The sequence below is a fragment of the Fukomys damarensis genome, unplaced genomic scaffold, assembly GCF_012274545.1.
Source record: "Fukomys damarensis isolate Sample0158 unplaced genomic scaffold, DMR_v1.0_HiC HiC_scaffold_32, whole genome shotgun sequence".
Classification (NCBI taxonomy): domain Eukaryota; kingdom Metazoa; phylum Chordata; class Mammalia; order Rodentia; family Bathyergidae; genus Fukomys; species Fukomys damarensis.
This window is the reverse complement of record NW_022900944.1, coordinates 38,527,682-38,548,760: the sequence shown is the minus strand read 5'-3', so window position 1 is coordinate 38,548,760 and position 21,079 is coordinate 38,527,682. Positions and strand designations below refer to the sequence as shown.

General features: G+C 45.1%; 3 protein-coding genes across 4 annotated transcripts in view; 2 read left to right on the top strand and 1 right to left on the bottom strand.

Annotated features, from left to right (window-relative positions):
* Positions 1 to 3,284: 3,284 nt before the first annotated feature.
* Gabarapl2 (GABA type A receptor associated protein like 2) lies at positions 3,285 to 14,001 on the bottom strand. Its single transcript, XM_010609497.3, has 4 exons — positions 13,840 to 14,001; positions 13,440 to 13,495; positions 12,183 to 12,355; positions 3,285 to 3,919 (listed from the first exon to the last, which is right to left on the bottom strand). Exons 1-4 carry the CDS (start codon positions 13,871 to 13,873, stop codon positions 3,829 to 3,831), a joined length of 354 nt encoding a protein of 117 aa, XP_010607799.1. The 5' UTR covers positions 13,874 to 14,001; the 3' UTR covers positions 3,285 to 3,828.
* Positions 14,002 to 14,077: 76 nt separating this feature from the next.
* Positions 14,078 to 18,714, top strand: LOC104852043 (40S ribosomal protein S4, X isoform). 2 transcript variants are annotated; one of them, XM_019205293.2, is made up of 3 exons: positions 14,078 to 14,191; positions 16,073 to 16,181; positions 17,849 to 18,714. In XM_019205293.2, exon 3 carries the CDS (start codon positions 17,856 to 17,858, stop codon positions 18,645 to 18,647), a length of 792 nt encoding a protein of 263 aa, XP_019060838.1. In that variant the 5' UTR covers positions 14,078 to 14,191; positions 16,073 to 16,181; positions 17,849 to 17,855; the 3' UTR covers positions 18,648 to 18,714. The 2 variants fall into 2 exon arrangements, with proteins under 2 accessions (XP_019060838.1, XP_010607796.1); XM_010609494.3 differs by lacking the exon at positions 16,073 to 16,181.
* A 2,081-nt stretch (positions 18,715 to 20,795) lies between these two features.
* Tmem231 (transmembrane protein 231) overlaps positions 20,796 to 21,079 on the top strand; it is a 13,082-nt gene continuing 12,798 nt past the window's right edge. The window contains exon 1 of the mRNA XM_010609513.3: positions 20,796 to 21,053. Within this exon, the coding sequence (XP_010607815.1) occupies positions 20,910 to 21,053 (144 nt within the window). The 5' untranslated portion in view covers positions 20,796 to 20,909. The remainder of the gene's footprint in view (positions 21,054 to 21,079) is intronic.

The window sequence follows — 21,079 nt, the reverse complement described above, 5'->3', positions numbered from 1 at the left end:
AAACCAAACACCTAAAAAGTCTCGCTAGGTAGGTTGAAGGCATATACCTGTAACACCAGCCCTCAGGATGCTGAGGTAGGAAGAGTGCCATGAGTTCAAGGCCAGCCTGAACTACAGCGCAAGACCAAGACCTTGTCTCGTAAAAATAAGGAGGTTCCACTAAAAACGCAGGTAGATATAAAAGGACGAATGTTTAACTGACATTAGTCTCCAAAGGATCCTAAACAGCGGCCAGAGGTCTTTGGAGGGCTGAGCACTGAAACAACTGATTAGAGTAAAGCCACTGTGAGCAGTGAGGAACACTCACTGCCTGGGTGGTCATGAGAGAGCCAAACAGCAAGCGCTCTGGGGGCTTTGGGTTTGGCACTGAAGCCACTGCGGAGGAGGTGGATGCAAGCTTGAATGAAAGCACCCAAGGTAGATGGAAGAGGATGAAACCAGAGGGTGCTGTCTCAAGAGAGTCTCAAAGGCCAGGTGCCCATTAGTTGTGAAGATTCTTTTGACTTTTTTGATTTTGTGAGACAGGATCTCACTTTACAGTGCAGGCCAGCCTTGAACTCACAGCAATCCTTCTGCCTCAGCCTCCCAAGTGCTGGGATAACAGGTGTGTGCCACCATGCCCAACTTATGAAGACTTTTTTTTCTCCCAGTACCAGGCATCAAACTCAGGACCTTGTGCTTTTTAGGCAGGTGCGGTGCCACTGCGCTAAATCCCCAGCTTTATTGTGAAGATTTTTGTTGGTGGCATTAAGAGATACTGAAAGACACCTATGAGATTATTCTGAATAATAGGGAAAAATCAAAGTGACAAATCATGACTGACCCAGGCAGTGGAAAAATGTGGGGCTTTGCTTTTGGAATCTTTGGTGACCATGATCCTGTGGATAAAACTAACATTCAGAAATCCTGTGCTCTGAACAGCCGTAACCGTGATGGGAGGATAGCCCTGTTGGAGCAGATGGCGTGTGCTTCATCTAGACAGAGGTCGAAGTAGTTCTGGAAAGTTGGGTGGTGGTCATGGAGGAAACTTCAGTGGTCGAGGAAGCTTTAGTAGCAGCCGTGGAGGTGGTTGGCTATGGTGGCAGTGGGGACAGCTACAGTGGATTTGGTTAACGATGGAAGCCATTTTGGCAATAATGGAAGGCTACAATGATTTTGGCAGTTACAACAATCAACCTTCAGCCAGGTGTGGTGGCACATACGTGTAGTCCCAGCACTTGGGATGTTGAGGCAGGAGGAATGCCATGAGCTCAAGTTCAGCCTGGACTATATAGTGTTTTTTTTTTTTGTACCTGGGATTGAACTCCAGCCCTTGTGCTTGCAAGGCAGGAGGTGAAACCACTGAGTTAAATCCCCGGCTCTCCTGGGCTATGTAGTGAGTTCAAGGCCAGTCTGAACTACATAACAAGACCCTGTCTCAAAAAAAAAAAGAAAATCAGACTTCAAATGTGGGACCCATGAAGGGAGAAAACTTTGGAGGCAGAAGCTCTGGGCCCTATGGCGATGGAGGCCAGCACTTTGCCACACCACAAATTCAAGGCAGCTCTGGAGGTTCCAGTGGCAGCAGTCGAGATGGTGGTGGTAGAAGGTTTTAATACTGCCAGGAAACAGCATGGCAGGAGAGGACAAGCCATAGAAGTGACAGGGAAGCTAAAAGGTGCAACAGACTTGTGAACTCAGCCAAACACAGTGGTAGCAGGGCCTTGCTTCTACAAAGAAGACATATTTTAGACATTACTGTCTGTGAGAAAAAAAACTCAAGGACTGTTACTTAACTGTGACTTAACTGTATAACAAGTTATTTTAGTTTCTGTTCTGTGAAAAGTGTAAAGCATTCACACAAAGGATTGCTGCTGTTATTGTTTTTTGGTACCAGAGATCGAACTCAGGACCTTGTGCTTGTGAGGAGGCATAGTGCCAGTGAGCTAAATGCTGGCCAACAAAGGATTTTAATGTAGACTTTTTATTTGCAGCAATGCTGTTGACTGCTAAATTTAAGTCTGATCGTGACACTGAATAAATGTCTTTTTTTTTTTTTTTTTTTTGAGACAGAGTCTCACTATGTAGTTGAGGCTGACCTGGAACTCACTATGTAGCCCAGGCTGGTCTCCAACTCGCAGCGATCCTCCTGCCTCAGCCTCCTGAGTGCTGGGATTACAGGTGTGCACCACCACGCCCAGTGATAAATGTGTCTTTAAGAAAAAAACAGGATGTAGATCAGTTTAATATAGAAAGAGTAATAGGCTGTGAAATGTTAAATGAAGAAAGCAATGTATACACATATATAAAAAAATTTTTTGTGTAAGAAAAAAAAAAAAAGAATGATACATCGTCCTCTTTTTTTTGGTACTAGGGATCGAACTCAGGACCTTGCACCTGCAAGGCAGGTGGTGGAACCTCTGAGTTAAATCCCAGACCAAAAAATTATATATATTCATATTTAACTGTACTTCTAAAAATAATGAAAAGAAAAAAGGAGCCATTTTCCCATAAGGGGAAGAGGTCAGAAAACAGCAGTGGGGGGCCGGGGATTTGGCTCACTGGTTTCACTGCCTGCCTCACAAGTGTAAGGTCCTGAGTTTGATCCCTGGTACCAAAAAAGAAAAGAAAGAAAACAGCAGTGGGAGCAAGACTTGGCTATGAATACCTTTTTATATAGTCTTGATACCTGGATAATGTGAATCTATTAACGATTCAAAAGCCACACACCCCCCATGAGTTTGTTTTGTTTTTCAGAAGGTCTCCATTGCTGGGCATGGTGGCGCATGCCTGTAATCCAGCACTCGGGAGGCTGAGGCAGGAGGACTGCTGTGAGTTCGAGACCAGCCTGGACAACACAAGAGTTCCAGGTCAGTCTCAACTACATAGTGAGACCCTGTCTCAAAAACAAAACAAAACAAAACAAAAAACAGAGGGTCTCCCTGTAGTTCAAGCTGGCCTTGAACTCATTCATGGCAATCCTCCTGCCTCAAGGAGTTCGATCGTCCTCAACTACAGAGTGAGCCCCTGTCTCAAAAACAAAACAAAACAAAACAAAAAACAGAGGGTCTCCCTGTAGTTCAAGCTGGCCTTGAACTCATTCATGGCAATCCTCCTGCCTCAGCCTCCCAAGTGCTGGGACTACAGGTGTGCATCACCTTGTCCAGCAAAAATGTCACTTTTTATGACAACAGCCACTGTTTCCTACCCCAAGCTGGGCTTCCATGGCCCCCACAAGCCCTGCTCATGCTCTGACAAGTGTAGAAGCCATTTATCTGACCCATCCAAAGGGGAATAAAGGACGTGGTCACACTGCAATGCCTTTATAGAGGAAATTTTATTGTTAATTATTTATTTTAATAGTTTCAGAAAGAGGAACAGATTAGCACAGTCCAACATGATTGGCAGTTGGCAAAATCTAGTGAAGCAAGTGTCCTGATTGCTAAGGATTTAATTTGGATGCTTTTAATACTTAGCCATCTAACACTTCAAACATAATCCAGAATGAATGCATCATCTCCTTCCCTTTAACACTGTACCTACCTCACTTCAAATGGAAACACCTTCATTAAATGATTCCCAGAGGAAACTACATAACTTGTTCCCAGAGGAACAAGTTCCCTGGAGAAAAGAACCATGAGGACAGTGCACAAAAGAAAAATTCAAAATAAAACTCTGAATGATAATTTACTAGTCTAAGGAAACAAAATCTTTCAATATATTAAGAAATGAATCCAGTTACAAACGCACTAATAGGGTCTATGTGGAGAGGTCTGTGAACAATTGAAAACGGCCGGCTATTTACAAGATACACAAGCAGGAACAGTGCACTCAGCCCAGTGCTGGCACTCAGAAGCCAAAGGTGTTCTCTCCGCTGTAGGCCACATATAAGAATCCATCTTCATCCTTTTCCTTCTCATACAGCTGTCCCATAGTTAGGCTTGAAAGAGAAAGAAAAGAATAATCATTGAAAATTGAGTCTGGGTGTCAGCAGGAAAAAGCTGGCCTGAGAATGAGGAGTTTAATCCATGCTGGCAGGCAGTCAAAATTATTCAGGTTTTGGTGCCTGCTATAACCTGCAATCTGTGTTAGGAAGGGAAATGGAGCCATGAAAAGATTAGGAGTTGGGCCAGGGATTTAGCTCAGTGGCACCACACCTGCCGCAAGCACAAGGTCCTAAATTCAATCCCCAGTACCAAAAAGAAAAAAGATGGAAAAGATTAGGAGTCAGCAGATAACAACTAAAGCAAAAGCAGAGTGTGGTGTAACCTCAGTATTCGGAAGGCTGAGGCAGGAGGACAGCTGTGATTCAAGGCCAGCCTGAGCTACACATCCCCTCCCCCCAAAAAACCCAGGAGCAAAGTCTCTATCCCCTATACCAGAAGCAGGAGCATTTATCTCACTCTCACAAGTAAGTCCTTTAAAAAAGAACAAAGCCAGCTCTCTGACTGGGTTGTGGCTGGTTAGCACCTGATTCTCTTTTCAATAGGGCAAAGAAAAACTAAGCAAAATTGCATGGGACTTAGCTCAGTGGTTCTGCTGCCTGCCTCCCAGCACAAGGTCCTGAGTTTGATCCCCAGCGCGCACACACACACACACACACACACACACACACACACACGCAAAATGAAGAGCCTAAGGACCATCCCTATGAGGGGTGAAGGACCCTGGTTAAAAACAGCAGATTGGGCTCTTTTCTCCTTCAAGAGGATTTATGTGAAGGTTTGTAATTTGGACTTAATGTGAGAGGTACAAGTGGGTTCATTCTTGTGGAAGCTCCCCAGCCAAAACTGTGCCCCCACAGATCTATATCAGCATCACCAAGGAGAAGTTATTTCTCAAAACACAGCATGCAAAAGCTCCCATTGTATCTTGGGATCCTAACAGCCCTCCAGAAATAGAGGTTTCCTAAATTAAAGGAGTGGGTGGAAAGACTGGCTTCCCAAAGCCATAAAATAGATTGCAGTGGAGCTGCCGTGAAACTGAGTTGTCCTGGCTCCAGAATGAGTCTAGCAGCACCTGCAACCCCATGCCAGTTCTGGCATGCGACTGTACTCAGAGATGAGCAGGACATGCAAACACGTGCTGAGCAGTAGTGTGACACAGGTGGTGGGTAAGATGCCGATCCAAGGTCACTAACCCAGACAGGTCACAAATATGCGTGGATTTGCCAGGTGTGGTGGCACATGCCTGTAATGCCAGCACTGAGGAGATTGCTGCAGGAAAGCAGGAGAATCACTGTGAGTTCAAGGCCAGCCTAAACTACACAGCAAGAACCTGTCTCAAAAAAAGCTTAAAGTTATAGGACAGTGTGCCAAGGGTCAATGGGGGAGACAAAGTGGAGCCCAGGGCCTCAATCTGATGAAGCAGTAATTTCCCTACTGCTTTGAAACTGGTGCACTGACTGGGAGTTAAATGTGTAAATGGGGACACAGGCCACACACATAAAGGGGTGTTTTCCCTTTCCTGTTCTTTCTGCCCCATGTACAAGCTGAGTTCACTCAGGTGGCTATGTGGGTAGATTATTAAGTAACAACGTGAGGGTGGCTAAGTATGAATATGAAATGACCTGCCATCAGCATCTCATACAATAAAAACAGTGCTGCTGGGTGTGGTGGCCCACACCTGTAATCCCAGCACTTGGGAGGCTGAGGCAGGAGCCCAACCTGGGCCACCTGGTGAGTTCAGGGTCAACCTAAACTACAAAGTGAGTTTCTGTCTCGAAAAGAAAAAAATAAAACAACAAGACCCCAATAAAGACAGTGCTACCTGTGAGGATTTCTTAATCTGGAATTTACAAACTGACTCATCTAATTGGGATGTGCTATAAATGTAAACACAAGACTTCAAAGTGTCAAGTAAAACATCCCAATTTTATTACATGTCATAATGATAAAATTTTAGATACACTGTTAAATAGCTGAAATTAGTTTCTCTTTTAACCTTTTTAATGTGGCTACTAGAAAATTTTACAATCATATGAAGTTCCCACACTATTTCGACAGGCAGTAGCACCCCAGATCATGGGAGGACTTGGGGAAGGGCAGTGGTGGGGAGGAAGCCCAGCTCCCTACAGTGCAGTCTCCACCTTGCAGCACAGAGGAATCCACTGGGGAACTTCAGCCATGCCCAAGCCCTACCCCAGGCCAATTGCATCAGAATGTCTGGAGGTGGACTAAGGTATCAACATATCTTTAAATGCTTGAGATGATTCTAGGGACAGCCAGCTTGAAAAGAAAGATGCCTGTCCTTCTGGGGATGGGAGGGAGAGGCCATGTGACTAAGAAGTAGAGTGACAAACCAGGAAGTGAGTGAGCTACCAGCAACCAAGAGAAGTGCTTGATCATGTACTTAAGCTTCCCAAGACTCTTAGCCTGGTGGGTGGGACCACCTAGAGAGAAACCTCACTTTTCTCTGAGACTCCTCACACTGGACTCATGGGAAACCACTACAGCTAGTGCTATACCTCCGCTCTGAGTGAGTGCACTCCACTCAGTCAGGTCCAGGGTGTCCCTGTGCCTGTTGTAACATCTCTCCACTGCCATGAACCAAATGGGCTTAAACACGGTAACAGGTACTGTGCAATTCAAAGACAGCTGGCCCCTGGTGCTCATGGCAAGTTCAGTTCTACATGAAAGCTGAAGTTCTGCTCTTTTCCTAGCAGTAAGAATACCTAGTGTAACACCTCTAAATCCCACTGCTAAATGAGCACTACTTGAGAAGCTCCTCATATACCACAGGCTTAACCCAGATTCTCTGTGCTGCCTACGGTGAACAATGATCCCTGGGACACGACTATCTAAGGCAAGCTGTGAGACTCAGCCCTCAGTTTTGGGAGGATATAGAGCCCATAATTATGTGGCTTTTGTCCTTTTCTGCCTTTAGATTGTGCCTTAAAAGACTGCCTTTTAAGTAAAACTTGGGCTTACTGATTTGTTTAAGCAGTGCTCATACAACTATAGAAGCTAGTAATTCTAACTATAACAGCAAAACATGTGCCAAGCACTGTTCTGAATAAATTACATATTTTAACTCTACCCTCACGAAAGTCTTATGAAGTAGGCACTTTGGTAATCCATAGTGCAAAGGTAAGAAAACTAAAGTATGGAGAGGTCAAGTCACAAAACTAGGATATATTCTTACCATCAACCTGCGCTGCCTCTAAGTGAACGACTATACAGCTAGGCCAGTTCTAATGACCTAACCGTCTGGGTACCTTCCCTAGAGACCGTCCTTAGAACACACTTCTCAGATATACAAACATCTGTACCGATCATCTGGACATCAAGCTCTCACACAAGGCCACTGTTGGTCCTTGTACCACATACCGAGTAGCAGGTCTTATGTCTCTCTCCTCCAAATCCTATAATGTGACAACTAATGGTTGTGTGTAATGACTTCAAGAGTCTAATATTACTCTCCCTTTCTCTATCTCCCAGAATCATACGTGTACTTTACTGAGCTGGCAGTAGCACTAGGTCCTTATTGCTGGGATAAGAAACTTAACAACTGACAACGCTCAATGCTGAACAGCTGCTTGATTTTGAGATGACATTGGGTGTGATGTAACAAGACTGGCAAATCCTGCACAGTGTAATGATCTGAAACAGCACCTAAAAGATCAGGCCACATACATGCAGTGTCAGAGTAACTTGGCCAGGAGCCAAAATGAGAACTGGGCCACAGACAAAATTAAAAAAAAAAAAACAGATCCAATTAAGTCCATATTCAAGCTGAGTGCAGTAGCCCACTACTGCGATCTTAGCTACCATGGAGGCTATGGCAGGAAGATGGCAAGTTCAACACCACCCTGAACTACATAGTGAGATTTAAAAAGAAAACAAAAAGGGCAGGGCCAGCCCAGACTACATAGTAAGACGTCTAAAAAAAAAGAAAAGAAAACAGAAAAAGTGGTGAGGATGTAGCTCAGTAGTAGAGTGATTAGTATGTTTGAAGCTCTAGGTTCAATCCCAGTACTTAAAAAAAAAAAAAAAAGACTGGTACTTCCAGGTATTAAAAAACAATGAATGTCAAAAAAATTGTTCTGGCTGAAAAGTCACAAGGTAATAGATACTGACACAAGCTCTAACTTGTGTTGAGTACCAAACAAAAATGAGTATGGGGACAAGGTTTTCATGTCAAAATGCAATGAGTACCAAATTCAACAAATTTCAAAGCAGCTGAATGCCAAGGTATGACTGTGTTCAAGCAGAAGTGCAAGGAGACGAGATCCAACCTAGTCGGCAGGCAGGCAGTCTACAGCAGGAAACTGGCCTGTAGTTGAGGAGACATTCTGTGAGCCTCTGGGAGCATGACCTTTCCTCTCAGAATTTAGAGGCCTGAGCCACATAGCACTAAACAGCTCAGGGCTGGAAGCGCGAGGAACCCAAAACATAGAGGAAGTGCTGCCATATCTATCCAGCTAAGCTGCCTGGCTGCTGAACAGTCAGACAACTTGCAAGCAATGCTGCAACTCCAAGGCTTCCTTCCTGTTCGAGGGAGGTGTCTGTGGAAGACACACAAAGATAGCCTCCATTCCCCGATACTAATGCACACCCAATGCTGAGCCACCAAGTACGACATGCACTCCCTGCAGGAGGACGCTGCTCTAGGGAGCAATGGCAGCAGGTATGCTACCTTCCAAACTCCAAGTCTGATGAGAAATGAAATGGGAAAAGACAATGGTAGATGCAAGCTACAAAACCAACCTAAGGTGAAGTGGGACGCTAAAGCCCCCCCCCATTCCTCCACTCAGGGTCACACAGATCCAGGCAAAAGCACTTCTCCCATCAAAGAATTAACCAGTAACAAAGGCAACTTTTGGTAGAGTTCACATCCAGGAATGGCCATGTCACTGAGGGCAAACAGATGCTACTCAAAACGGAGGCTGGTTTAGAATTGCACGGATGCCCAATCACCAAGGAATCTGCCCTTAGCACCGACCAAGGGCAGGTCATGGAGCTGAGAGATCCAGTGTGACTCGTGAAGCGGCTAGGCGGATGCATATACCTGGCCAGCCATCTGCTGTGGCCACCGTTTGCTTCCACCAGACCTAGGCTCCTGTCTTCTCCGGTGGCGCAGGATGGGGGCTGTGAGGTCAGAGGGCACCTGGACCTCAAAAGGCACAGGCTGCAAAGTGACAGTAACATAGCCCCAAAGGCATCCAGAGGTTCCAAAATGTAAAGGTGAACTACCTCTTGTTCCCTTTTTTCATACTTTTCTGATATAAACAAACCTTTGATCCTCTGCGGAAATAAACCTTGTTTTTGAGATGTATTTACCCAGAAAAGATAAAAAGTACTAATTTATCATATTTCTAAATAAAGAATGAGTGGACTGCATGACATCACGACATCCTTTAAGACTTAAGGCTTGAGAAGCAAGCAGACATTGTGGCACACACCTGTTCAAGGCCAGACTGGAATATACAGTAAGACCCCATCTCCCAAGAAACAAAAAACAAAGACACCAAAGCTTTAGAAGCAACTAAACACCATCATCTTAAATGGCACTGGTTTCCCCACATGAAATTGTAGGGGTATTTTAACTAATAACACACTCCTGTTTCTATTTTAAACATGGCATAAAGAAGATTCTTGCCTATTCTCTAAAAAAGACCAAAGGCCACTGCCAGATCTGGGTTTCCCCCTGAGGCCAGGCCTGGGAAGCCTGACTTACACGTCAGTATTCTCTCTCAGTTCTTGTACCAAGGTACAGTTCCTCTTCTGGGTTGGGCCTGATTCTTTTTGTGTGTGTGTGTTTTCTTGGTTTTTGTGGTACCAGGGATAAAACTGGGGACCTTGCACTTGCGAGTCAGGCAGCAGAACCACTGAGCTAAATCCCTGGCCCCAGGCCTGATTGTTGAAGCAAGCAACTAAGCAGAGAACTCAACTTTCCAATGCTAAATGGAAAAAGCAGTTGAAATCCCATCACTTTTTTTTTTTTTCTGAAACCGTGTCTCACTATATAGTTCAAGCTGGCCTAGGACTCCCAGCAATTCTCCTGCCTCAGTCTCCTGAGTGCTAAGGTTACAGGTATGTGCCACTATGCCCAGCTGAGATTTCCCCCTTTTTTAAAGAAACAGAACTTGAAAGAATTAAGGAAGTAGGAATCTTAGGGACTTGCCGTTGTTTCTAGAATCAGTATTCAGTACTAATTTAAACAATAATGACACCCTCCATAGTTACCACCCAAGTCCAGCTATAAGGGAGAAATAACTGAAGTTACTCCCATGATCCTTGTGTAGACCTGTCAAGTTATGGAAGGACAAGGGCTTCTGAGGATCTGGGTCTATCCTTTCTCTACTCTGATTTCTCTAGTCACTCAGGCTGCAAGCACTGGGTGGAGGTTACAGGAGGCTGGAAAGAGCTGAAGAGGCTAAACTGCACTGGAGAGGACACATGGAGCTGAGTCACATATCAGCTTTCAGAAGGAGATCCTACAGCACTTTCTTTGTGCTGCTATGGATGATTATATTTTCATAAAGCCTGATGATGTCACACACATCTTTCACTTATAGATAATAAGAATAAAATCCCAAAATGAACAAAGAATGGCTGCATCAAGTATTGGGCAAGAAGTCATCAGCTGAGCCAGCCATAGTGGCTCATGGCCACAATCCCAGCATTTAGGAGGCTGAGGCCAGCTGGGGCTACATAGGTGAGTTCAAGGATTGCCTGGACTACATGAGACCCTGTCTCAAGGGGAAAAAAGGTCATTAGCAGGGGCCAAAAGTGCTAAAGTCCTGGGCAGAGCGGCCCTGGCTGGTGCTATCTACATCTTAAAGAGTGAGGAGTTGAATTCCTGGTCACCTTGTCCTAAAATCCTGACTTAGAGCCATATGTAATCTGCTTTAGGATAAATTCTCCCTTGATAAAAAGGCAAATAGGACTTGAGGAGGAAATGGCCCTGAAGTAGCCTTAGCTGCCCTGAGGATCACTTTTCACTTCCAATCCTATTTCTCCAATCTTACTTATGCTTCCATTTTTCTCCTGCACTGCCCCTCTACCAAACACCTAAAAGTGGAGTTGGCAGAGATTGGGAAAGAGGGAATCAGACTAAAAAGTAGCCAGAACTTTCTACCTTTAGTAGAAATAGATCAGGAATTTGGTTTAGGCATTTTCAGAAATTTTCAAGGATTTTCAACAGGAATATATTTTTATAGAGCTTACCAGGCTTCTGAAAATCTTTGTTTTTAGAAGTATTACTTTGGGGGGTAACATAAAACCTAGTTTGGGTTACTAGGATAAAATGGGGCCAGGAATTCACACTGAGAGAAGCAGTGGGCTCCAGAATCTGTCTCAGTGCCCATCAGAACTGGGAAAGGCCTGATCAAAAGTTTAGACTGCCAATCAGTCCATTTTCTTCTTTTCACAGGAGACTAAAGCTGGGCTGTCAACTATACCAAAAAGAGGAATTGTAATGCCCCTGCCTAGATTCAGGCCTCAATTTATAATCAGAGATCAGACATGTTCAGAGTGGTATGGCTGTAGATCTTAATTTATAACCAAAGATTATTTCTAGGCAGCACGACAGTCAAACAATCAAAGTGACAGTCAAGGGGGCCAGGGATACAGCTCAGGGGTGCTATGCCTGCCTGGCAAGCACAAAGTCTTGAGTTCATCTCCAGTACTGGAAAACAACAACAACAACAAACAAAAATCAAAGTGACAGTCAAAGCAGGTGGTGCCCAGGGATGTTTAAGTCTGTAAAAAGACTTCAGATCCCTTTACCATCAGCAGCAACTTCTATCAGACTTGAAGATAAGGCAGATACCAACTCTCGAAATAACAAATAATTTAAAGAGCAAACAGGCAGGGGATTAACTAAGCTGAGCCTCAGAAGTGCCCAAAAGCTCTTGGTGGAGAGCAATAGGGCTGATTTCATGAGCCACTAGGAAATACCACGTTTCAGGCCTCAGTTCTACCTATAGTATAAGCCTAACCAAGTTCTCACTAAGGATGTAACCTTACTGAGGTTGGGCTGATTTTTTTCTTTTTAAGTCAAACCCTTCTATTTTTAAAGTTAAGAGTGCACAAATGTATTGCTACTACTTATTATTTTCCTGGAGCTACTGATGTCAGAGAACATAAAATCCAGATTTGCAGCCTTAAGAAATTTAAGACCTCCAAAGTTTTGACTTTTGTTAAGCAGACAAGCAGATGTTCCAACACCCAAGAGCACATCTAGCAAACACATCTCACCTGGACTGTGGGACTGTCTTATCCACAAACAGGAAGATTGCCTTTTCAGAAGGAAGCTGGATCCTTTTCCTGATGATCCACATGAACTGAGCCACAGTGATGTCAGATGGAACCAAATACTTCCGTTTGTCAATGTCAACAATCTGAGAGCCTGAGACTTTTTCCACAATCACCTGGGGGTTAAGAACTGATGTAAATGTAATAACGAGAAACAGTAAATGCTTTTCTGTGGTCAGTTGTATCTCTCATCCCTAGAGTGAGAAATGCTGCTATTAAGCTTTTCAACATTTTATCTGGGCAGCTAGGTGTGATGCCACATATCCATAATCCCAGCACTCAGGAGGCTGAGGCAAGAGGATCACCTTGGGTTTGAGGCCAGCCTGAACTACATAGTGAGACCCCATTGAAAAACAAACAAACAAAAAATAAAACATTTTGCTTGGGAGGACACAAGAATATATGTGAGGGTTTCATCTGTACCCTGTTACTCCAGGACCCCATAATGGATCCATGCTACTAGAGAATTAAGATCCCAAGGAACAAAAAGAAATATGAATGGACTAACAGGAATGCCTGGCAATCGCAGCCAGCTAAGAACCAAATCTTTCACTTGACCTGTTGCTTCTCTCTGAACCCATTTTGAATTTGTCCCCATAGTTCCCTCCCAAAAGGAACTGTTTACAAATAAAGAGCTACAATAACAGGTCTTGGTGTCCTTTAAAAATCAGTAAGGATAACAAAAACTATCTCCCCTGCCAAAAAAGAACAGTAGATCACATTTACTGCTTAAAGGGAAAAAGGGTTTTCAGATTCTTTTTTGCTAAGGCAAGATGACAGCCTCAGGGTGAGAAAAGAAAGCTAAACAACGTTAAAGATCAACGTCCTGATAGTAAAGTACCATTTACAAGACTTATGTGACAGTCTGACGGAGGCCGTCTTCACCACAGTTCCCAAAAGTGGCAATGAACTGTTGCCCTGTCCTAGAACATGTTCCTTACATAACTGGCGAGGGAGCCCAGAGGCAGCAGGCAGCCCGCTGGCCTAGATCGGGAGGTTCAGCACTGGAGCGCCCGAACAGCACCAGCCCCAGCCGGTCACGCCCTGGCCCCCGCCAGTCCCAAACCAAACCCTTCCGCCTGCTACTGTAGCTAGGACTGGAACCTCTAAATCAACTGTTGAACGATACACGGCCCTATCATCGCTCCTAGACTACAGGGGTGACAGCGGGGTGAGGGGGCGGGGAGTCTAAACACTCACCGGAACTCGATCGGGATATTTCGCTCGGATCTTCGCGGATTCTACGCATCTGTGTTCTGTGAGGGAAACACATCGGGGTGACTATCCCACCACCTACCAGCCGGCGGGTTCTCCACTCCCCGGCCCCTGGCCCTCCTCCCCGCCGCGACCTGCGCACGCTGTGAGCCCTCGTTCGGGCGTACCCACGGCCACTGTCGCGTGTCCCCTCGCTCCCGAAAGGCCGGTGGAAGGTGGCACGGGTCAGTGGACCTCCGTCAGGGATGGCGGGGTCTCGGCAACCGAAGTCCAGAGCGCAGCATCCGCCCCGACCGACCCGGCCCAGAGCGGCCCGAGGGGGGGAGGGGGGAGGGGGCCCACCCGCCGCTCCAGCCCCCGCATCCGCCGTCAGTCTAGCGCATACCCAGTGAGTGGTCCTCCTTGAACATCCACTTCATGGCGGCGGCGAGGAGGGGACTGAGCCGGCTCTCTGAGCCGCGAAGTTCAGCGAACCGATCACAACAACAACAACGGCGACGACGGCAGCGACTGAGACTACACGACAGGCGGGACTTCCGGCTGTCCAAACCTAGCAACTGACTAGGGGCGTGGCTTCCGGCGCCACTCACAGGGGCGTCTCGCCAAGGGATGGGGCTTCCGGCTCTCGCCCGCGTGTTGCGTCAGGGGCGGAGCCACACGTGAAGCGGAGGAGGAGGAGGAGGACTCCCCAGCTAGTAGCCACGCGGTCGGGGTGAGGACGGAGAAGTTGGCAAAAGGTAGGCCCTTGAACGATACTGGCGACTTGGGGATGGAGTATTCGAAGAACTGGTGACAGAGAGTGGGTTTTAGGGTCGGCGGGGAACTGAAAAGGATAAGGTATTTTTCGTGGGGAAATTTCGCTGCGTTGGCACAGGATATTTAGGGTTTGAGTGACCGAAGAGGGGTTTCTAGCGATTGGCTTTGGCAGGGGGGCAGTTTAGAGCGTTGACAATTCGGGGAGAATTGTTTGGTTTGGGCTGGCCAGTTGGGGGTGAGTAGTGTGCGGCCCTGTGGGGGAGGGGTAGGCTACCAACCCGGAAGTCTGGCTTTGGAGGCCGCCATGATGGGTTACCTTGGATCGGGGAATTCGTTTAACAAATCCCGTTTACTTTACTCTTGAATAAATACTTTTTGAGGGAATTTGTTTTCTTTTCAGTTTTTATTAGTATTGTTTGGAGTACAAAATGATTACATTCACCGTAGTGAGTCCGTAGTTGTACACATTTTTTATTTTTTTATGCCCCCCCGTGAATAAATATTTAAACATGTATGAAAAAGAATCCCAGTTGTGCTTCAGAAGAGTAATATCAGTGGGCACAGAGACCTATTACCCTTAACTCAGAAGTAGAAACCCCCCTGGGAGATAGTCACGCTGCACATTTCCTCGTCTGGCAGTGGGAATGGCCGCGCAGCAGTCACAGCCTGGTTCCTTTGTGTAACACCTGCCTAGTTCTGTACCTTGAGGTTTTCCAATCAGTGATGTAATTTCTTTCTTGCAAGCAGAGTCACCAGTCTGGTTGCGTCACCATCTATTTATGAGCTAGTGAACATGTAACAAAAATATTCACTTAATTAGGCAAGTGACTCCTACCATGTGCGTGTGATTCTGATGCATCTATCAGGCCTGTATATTTGAACACTTGTCACACTCATTTCTGACATTTGAAATTCTTCAGGAATGCTTTGGGATCTAGCTTCATCCTGAAAGTATTTTTTGGCTAGGGGTGGTGGCGCGTGCCTATAATCCCAGCGCTCCATAGGTGAGGCTGGACTATAGGCGCCATCCAGGACTACACAGTGAATTCAAGGCCAGCCTGAGCTACATAACCAGACTCTGTCTTAAAAAGCACACCCCCCAAAAAAAGCGTTTTTGTTATGTTAAGATTGTGTGTCTGGTTGGGGATATGGTTCAGTGGTAGTTCACTTGCATAGCACCCTACAGGACCTGGGTTTGATTCACAGCGTAGGAGTGGGCACACACACCCCAAGACTCGAGAGTTCACTTTAGAATTTAGAATGCTATTGTGAAAAATTAGATTTGTTGAACAGTGATTAAGATTGTGTCTGAGCAATCACAATAGGTTTTTTGATTTTGTGAAGAATTCTTTTAACCCTGAGAAATTGATGTTATTGTAAGTAAGAACACTTTCAGGTTCTAGGGATAATCATGTACAAAACAGACAACTTTTCCATCATTGAGTTTGCATTCTAGTAGGACAACGCCAAAAAATAAATATTTCAGGTAATGGTAGGCGCTATTTAGTGGGGAAGAAAAGAGGGGCGGTAACTATAGTGATGGTGGGATGGAGTGCTAATTAGATAAAGTGATTGGCATACACTGGAAATATAGATGAACTTGGAGCTAGATAAAAGGTGTATTTTTAGGAGATAAAATCAACTCAACAAACCTGGAGTTGAATTCTATGCAAATAAAATGAATTTTCTTAAAATGAGAGAAGTGGAGGTATTTATTTATTTGGGTTTTTTTTTTGTTTTGTTTTGGGGGGGTGTTTTTGTTTGTTTGTTTAACCAGGGAATTGAACTCAGGACCTTGGGCTTGCAAGGCAGGTATTAGCACCACTGAGCTAAATCCCTGCCCCCCCCTTTTTCTTTTTGAGATGGGGTCTCAGACACTAGCTGATTCAGGCTGGCCTCAATTTGTGGCAATTCTTCTGCCTCCGCCTCCTGAGTGCTGGGATTATAAGCCTTCACCTCCACATCTTACTAGTAAGTAGAGGTTTTTAACCAAAAATATAATACATCTTAACTTTTTAAAGTGATCAGTCTAATCTAGGGGTGTAGCTCAGTGGTAGACCATGTGCCCAGCCTGTGCAAAGCCCTGGGTTATTATGATAATTCAGGTTTTGTTTGGTTTTTTTTTTTTTTTTTTTTTTTTTTTTTTTGTTACTGCCAATCGAACTCAGGACCTTGAGCTTGCAATTAGTGGGCGGAACCACTAAGCTAAATCCCTGGCCTGATAATTCAGATTGAAAGGTATTGTTGCCTTAGACACAAGATGGTATCCGTGGAGGTAAAGGAAAATAATTGTGTTCTGAAGCTAGAGCTTACATAATTTGCTGATACATTGAATGTGAGATGTGAAGCACAAAACGGGTTTTGGGGAGGAGGATGGAATTGCCACCCAATGCAGTAGAGTGGAGCCAGTTAATGGGTGGGAATCAAGTTTGGTTTTAGATATATTAAGTATGAGATGCCCAAGAGACACATCTAAGGTATACAATAAGGTGAATGACTCTTTAAGTCTCAAATTCAGGAGAGAAGTATTTAAAGCTATTAAATTGGATGAGATTTAGCTAGACAGTGAAAAAAATGAAATTACCCTCTCAGAATCAGTGGAGGAGTTAGAAATTAGCATCTGGGGTGGAGGTGGAGCTCAGTGGTAGAGTGCTCTCCTGACTTGCACAAAGCCTTAGGTTCAATCCTCAACACTGGAGTGGGGGTGTGCAGGGGAAGGGAGAAAAAGAAATAGGACTCAGGATTTCTGCTTCCCTTTACAAAGCCAGTTATTGTGATATAGTCCAGGGCACGTGTATTATCACTTTGCAATGTGGAAGAGCTAAGTATACTTCTCAGGGAAAGATGAATTGCTCAGCATCTCATGGGCATGTCTCCTCATGGTCCCACTGATGTGGGTGTCTTTGTCCTCTGTCCATATGTGCTTTCTTGGTATCTTTTTAGTTTATCTTTTCAATTGGCTTCCTGGTCTGCCTTGATATGTATCTCTTTATCACCTTCTTTACCTATTAAGTCATTGTATTTAGTTTATTGAATGTTGTGAGGATCCTGGATGCCTGCTTTGAGTGGGTAGTTAGTTGAGGAAAGTCAGGAGGAGAAACAGGATAATGGATATATGCAGCTACATACCAACAAACCTACTAAACATGCAGGATGAGATGCAAATGTTAAGAGAGGTACACAGCCAGGTGGCTTAGCAAGAGGGGCTTCATTAAAATGTCAGTCTTCTGATGTAGAGAGAAAGGAATTTATTTCTTTGGTTTTTTTGGGGTTTTGTTTTGTTTTGTTTTGAGACAGGGTCTCACTATGTAGTTCAGACTGCTCTGGAACTCACTGTGTAGCCCAGGCTGGTCTCAACTCACAGCAGTCCTCCTGCCTCAGACTCCCAAGTGCTGGGATTACAGGTGTGCACCACCACACCCAGCTGAAAGGTATATTTTTCATAGGTAAACTTTGCAGATACAGGCTGGGATAGGACAAGGGAACTAAAAGTATAATGTAGACAAATGCCAAGTAAAAGAAGTGCTGGCAAGCCTTGAAACTAGCATTCATGAGTCCTAAACTTACATGAGATAGGAAACTGGGTGTTAAGTTGTGTCGATTAAGAGAATGACTTCCTTATGCTTTTTTTTTTCCAGCTCAGCCATGGCTCGTGGTCCCAAGAAGCATCTGAAGCGAGTGGCAGCTCCAAAGCATTGGATGCTGGATAAGCTGACCGGTGTGTTTGCTCCTCGTCCATCCACTGGTCCCCATAAGCTGAGAGAATGTCTGCCTCTTATCATCTTCCTGAGAAATAGACTTAAGTATGCTTTGACTGGGGATGAAGTAAAGAAGATTTGCATGCAGCGCTTCATTAAGATTGATGGAAAAGTCAGAACTGATATAACCTACCCTGCTGGCTTTATGGATGTCATCAGCATTGACAAGACAGGAGAGCATTTCCGCCTGATCTACGACACCAAGGGTCGCTTTGCTGTTCATCGTATTACACCTGAGGAAGCCAAGTACAAGTTGTGCAAAGTGAGAAAGATCTTCGTGGGCACCAAAGGGATCCCTCATCTGGTGACCCACGATGCTCGCACCATTCGCTACCCTGATCCACTCATCAAGGTGAATGACACCATCCAGATTGATTTGGCGTCTGGCAAGATCACTGATTTCATCAAGTTCGACACTGGTAACCTGTGTATGGTGACCGGAGGCGCTAACTTGGGAAGAATCGGCGTGATCACCAACAGGGAGAAGCATCCTGGCTCTTTTGATGTGGTTCATGTGAAAGATGCCAACGGCAACAGCTTTGCCACCCGGCTTTCCAACATTTTTGTTATTGGCAAGGGCAACAAGCCGTGGATTTCTCTTCCTCGAGGAAAAGGAATCCGCCTCACCATTGCTGAAGAGAGAGATAAGAGGCTGGCAGCCAAACAGAGCAGTGGATGAAATGGTCGTTAGATGACATGTTGGAGAGGTCTCTGTGCTTAATTAAAGAAAAGAGAGCATGATTTAATAAAGAGAGTGACCTTTTCTTTTAAATAATTGAAATAAAACCACAAAGATTAGCTTTCTCATATGACATCTCCTGGGAGGCTATGCTGTTTCATACACCTGAATTCTTAGCCATCACTTCCCTCTGTTTTAGCAGTGATTTAGCTGCAGTATGATTCCTTCTGTTGAAACACTGAAGGTAAACACTACCTTCACAGAGAAACTACCTTCAGAAGTCTATAGCATATCCATTTATTCCAGAAGACCCTTTCTTTATTGGTTAAAGAAATTAAAGTTTATCCTTAAAGCAGAAATACAAGCCTGCATAGTGTTTCATATCTATAATCCCTGTACTCAGAAGGCTGAGGTAGGAATACTGTGAGTTTGAGGTCAGCCTGGGTTTTACATATACTGTCTCAAATTATGGGGCCAGGGACTTAGCTCAGTGTTGCCACACCTGCCTGGTAATGTCCTGACTTCAATTCCTGGTCCAAAAAAAAGGCTGGAGATAAAATTCATCAGAAGCTTTTATGTATAGTTTTAATCAGGACTAGGTTTAAGCTTAATTTATATTTAAATGTGACAGTGGGTGACCTAAATGTACGATAAATGTAAAAGTTTATTATAGGACTAGGGATTTAGCTCAGTGGCACTGCACCTGCCTTGCAAGCACAAGGTCTTGAGTTCAATCCCCAGTACTGGAAAAAAATTTATTAGTAAAAGACTGCCATTAATCCCTCAACTTCCCCCTTGATTTCATCATCCTGATTCCATCATTCTTGCCACTTTGCAAAGCAGTTCTGTTAGTCTATTTGAGTGTCTACAAAGTGGTAAAATAAATGCTGTTGCCAAATGCCAGCTAAAGAAAAGCTAAGGTTGCAGAAACTCATCACCAGATCATGTTCCACAATTTCAGGATTTGAGGATATTCAAAGTGGAGATGGGTTTTGAGGTTTGGATTTTGATTTCTTGAAATACACTATAAAGTTCAAGCTGTGTTTGAACTCACTGGCCCAGACAGGCCTAAATTTGGTGGCCGCCTCCTGCCTCAGCCTCCTAAGTTTTGGTATTATAAGCATGCACCCCCATCCCGGGCAAACATTTCAAATAGTCAAGACGTGGAGACAGCCACCACACCACAACTAACACCTGAGGTAGGAAAGGCCCTCCAGAAGTGCTTCAGAAAGTGGCCAGAACAGTGTGTTTGAAGGAAGCAGTACTTTGGAGGGGTTAAATTTGAGACTGCCACATTTTCCACCTCACCTAGGTCGCCACTCCTGGAAAGCTTCCAAATGAGTGAGTAGTACTGGATTAGAGGATAGGTCAGAAGCATTTTATTGCTGACAACATAGTCTCACTGTGGTGAGGACCCGGAATAGTACTTCTTTTTTTCAAGTGATCAGGCCTTGATCTAATATTGGCAGCATCTCAATTGTTCTCTTCCTCTAAAAGACAGTTTGCCTTCAAAACAGGGTTATCAACTACTGGACTCCATTCTGAGCATAAATCTCAGACTATCCCCTTTCAGCTGTGGTGCTTCAGGGCATTTTGAAGAACTTGGCTGTGAGTCAGGCTTTTTAAAACATCTGCCCTGTTGGAGATACCAGTTAAAGCTGAGGGAACCATTTGACTGTAGTGCTACCTTTGGGCAGAACCATAGCTTCTCCAAAATCCGGTAGCCAAGTCTACCGGATATAAGGTAACAAACACATCAGAAAAAGCTATATGGTAAACTCCCTCTCCCTCCCAAAGCCAGGAGATTGTATCGCTTCTCTGGCCGCCCGGTTGTGGAATATAGCGGAAGCAACAGAAAACAGGCAAAGGCACCCGGTGTTTTGATTTAAACCCAGGTCCTGGGCCGGGATTTCGCCGGGTTCACGAGAACTGTTAGAATGATCCGTATGGGACGTTAACAGATGACCTGTACGGAGACACACTTCGGGTCAACTTTCATAAACATTTTACCTTAAAACAAGTATTACACACGTAAGGGAACTGCAACAGGCTGCTTCCGCTCAGCGTCTCAGGAGACGCACGCATTACGTAACACCCCGCCCCCCCCGCGTTCGCTCCACCCCTGCTTAAACCCCGCGTATTTCTATTGGTTCCTTTGTGGCTGTCCGTTGCCGTGGAGACCAAGGCGAGGGCAACCAGGAGAAGCCAAACTTGGTCAACCCTTTGGAATCGCGCAGGAGTCCCGGCGTGTTAGTCGTGCTCATGGCGCTCTACGAGCTCTTCTCTCACCCGGCCGAGCGCAGCTACCGTGCGGGGCTCTGCTCTAAGGCCGCGCTGTTCCTGCTGCTGGCCGCCGTGCTCACCTACATCCCGCCGCTGCTAGTGGCCTTCCGGAGCCACGGTACGGTGAGCCTGGGCCGGCCGGCGCGCAA

What these genes read in the sequence shown, in the direction of transcription:
- Gabarapl2 (XM_010609497.3), bottom strand. Translation starts at nt 13,873, where the DNA reads ATGAAGTGGATGTTCAAGGAGGACCACTCACTGG. An exon ending in AATATCCCGATCGAGTTCCG is followed by an intron (nt 12,356 to 13,439) that starts GTGAGTGTTTAG and finishes CTTAACCCCCAG; the next exon opens with GTGATTGTGGAAAAAGTCTC. An exon ending in AAGACAGTCCCACAGTCCAG is followed by an intron (nt 3,920 to 12,182) that starts GTGAGATGTGTT and finishes TTCTCTTTCAAG; the next exon opens with CCTAACTATGGGACAGCTGT.
- LOC104852043 (XM_010609494.3), top strand. Translation starts at nt 17,856, where the DNA reads ATGGCTCGTGGTCCCAAGAAGCATCTGAAGCGAGTGGCAGCTCCAAAG.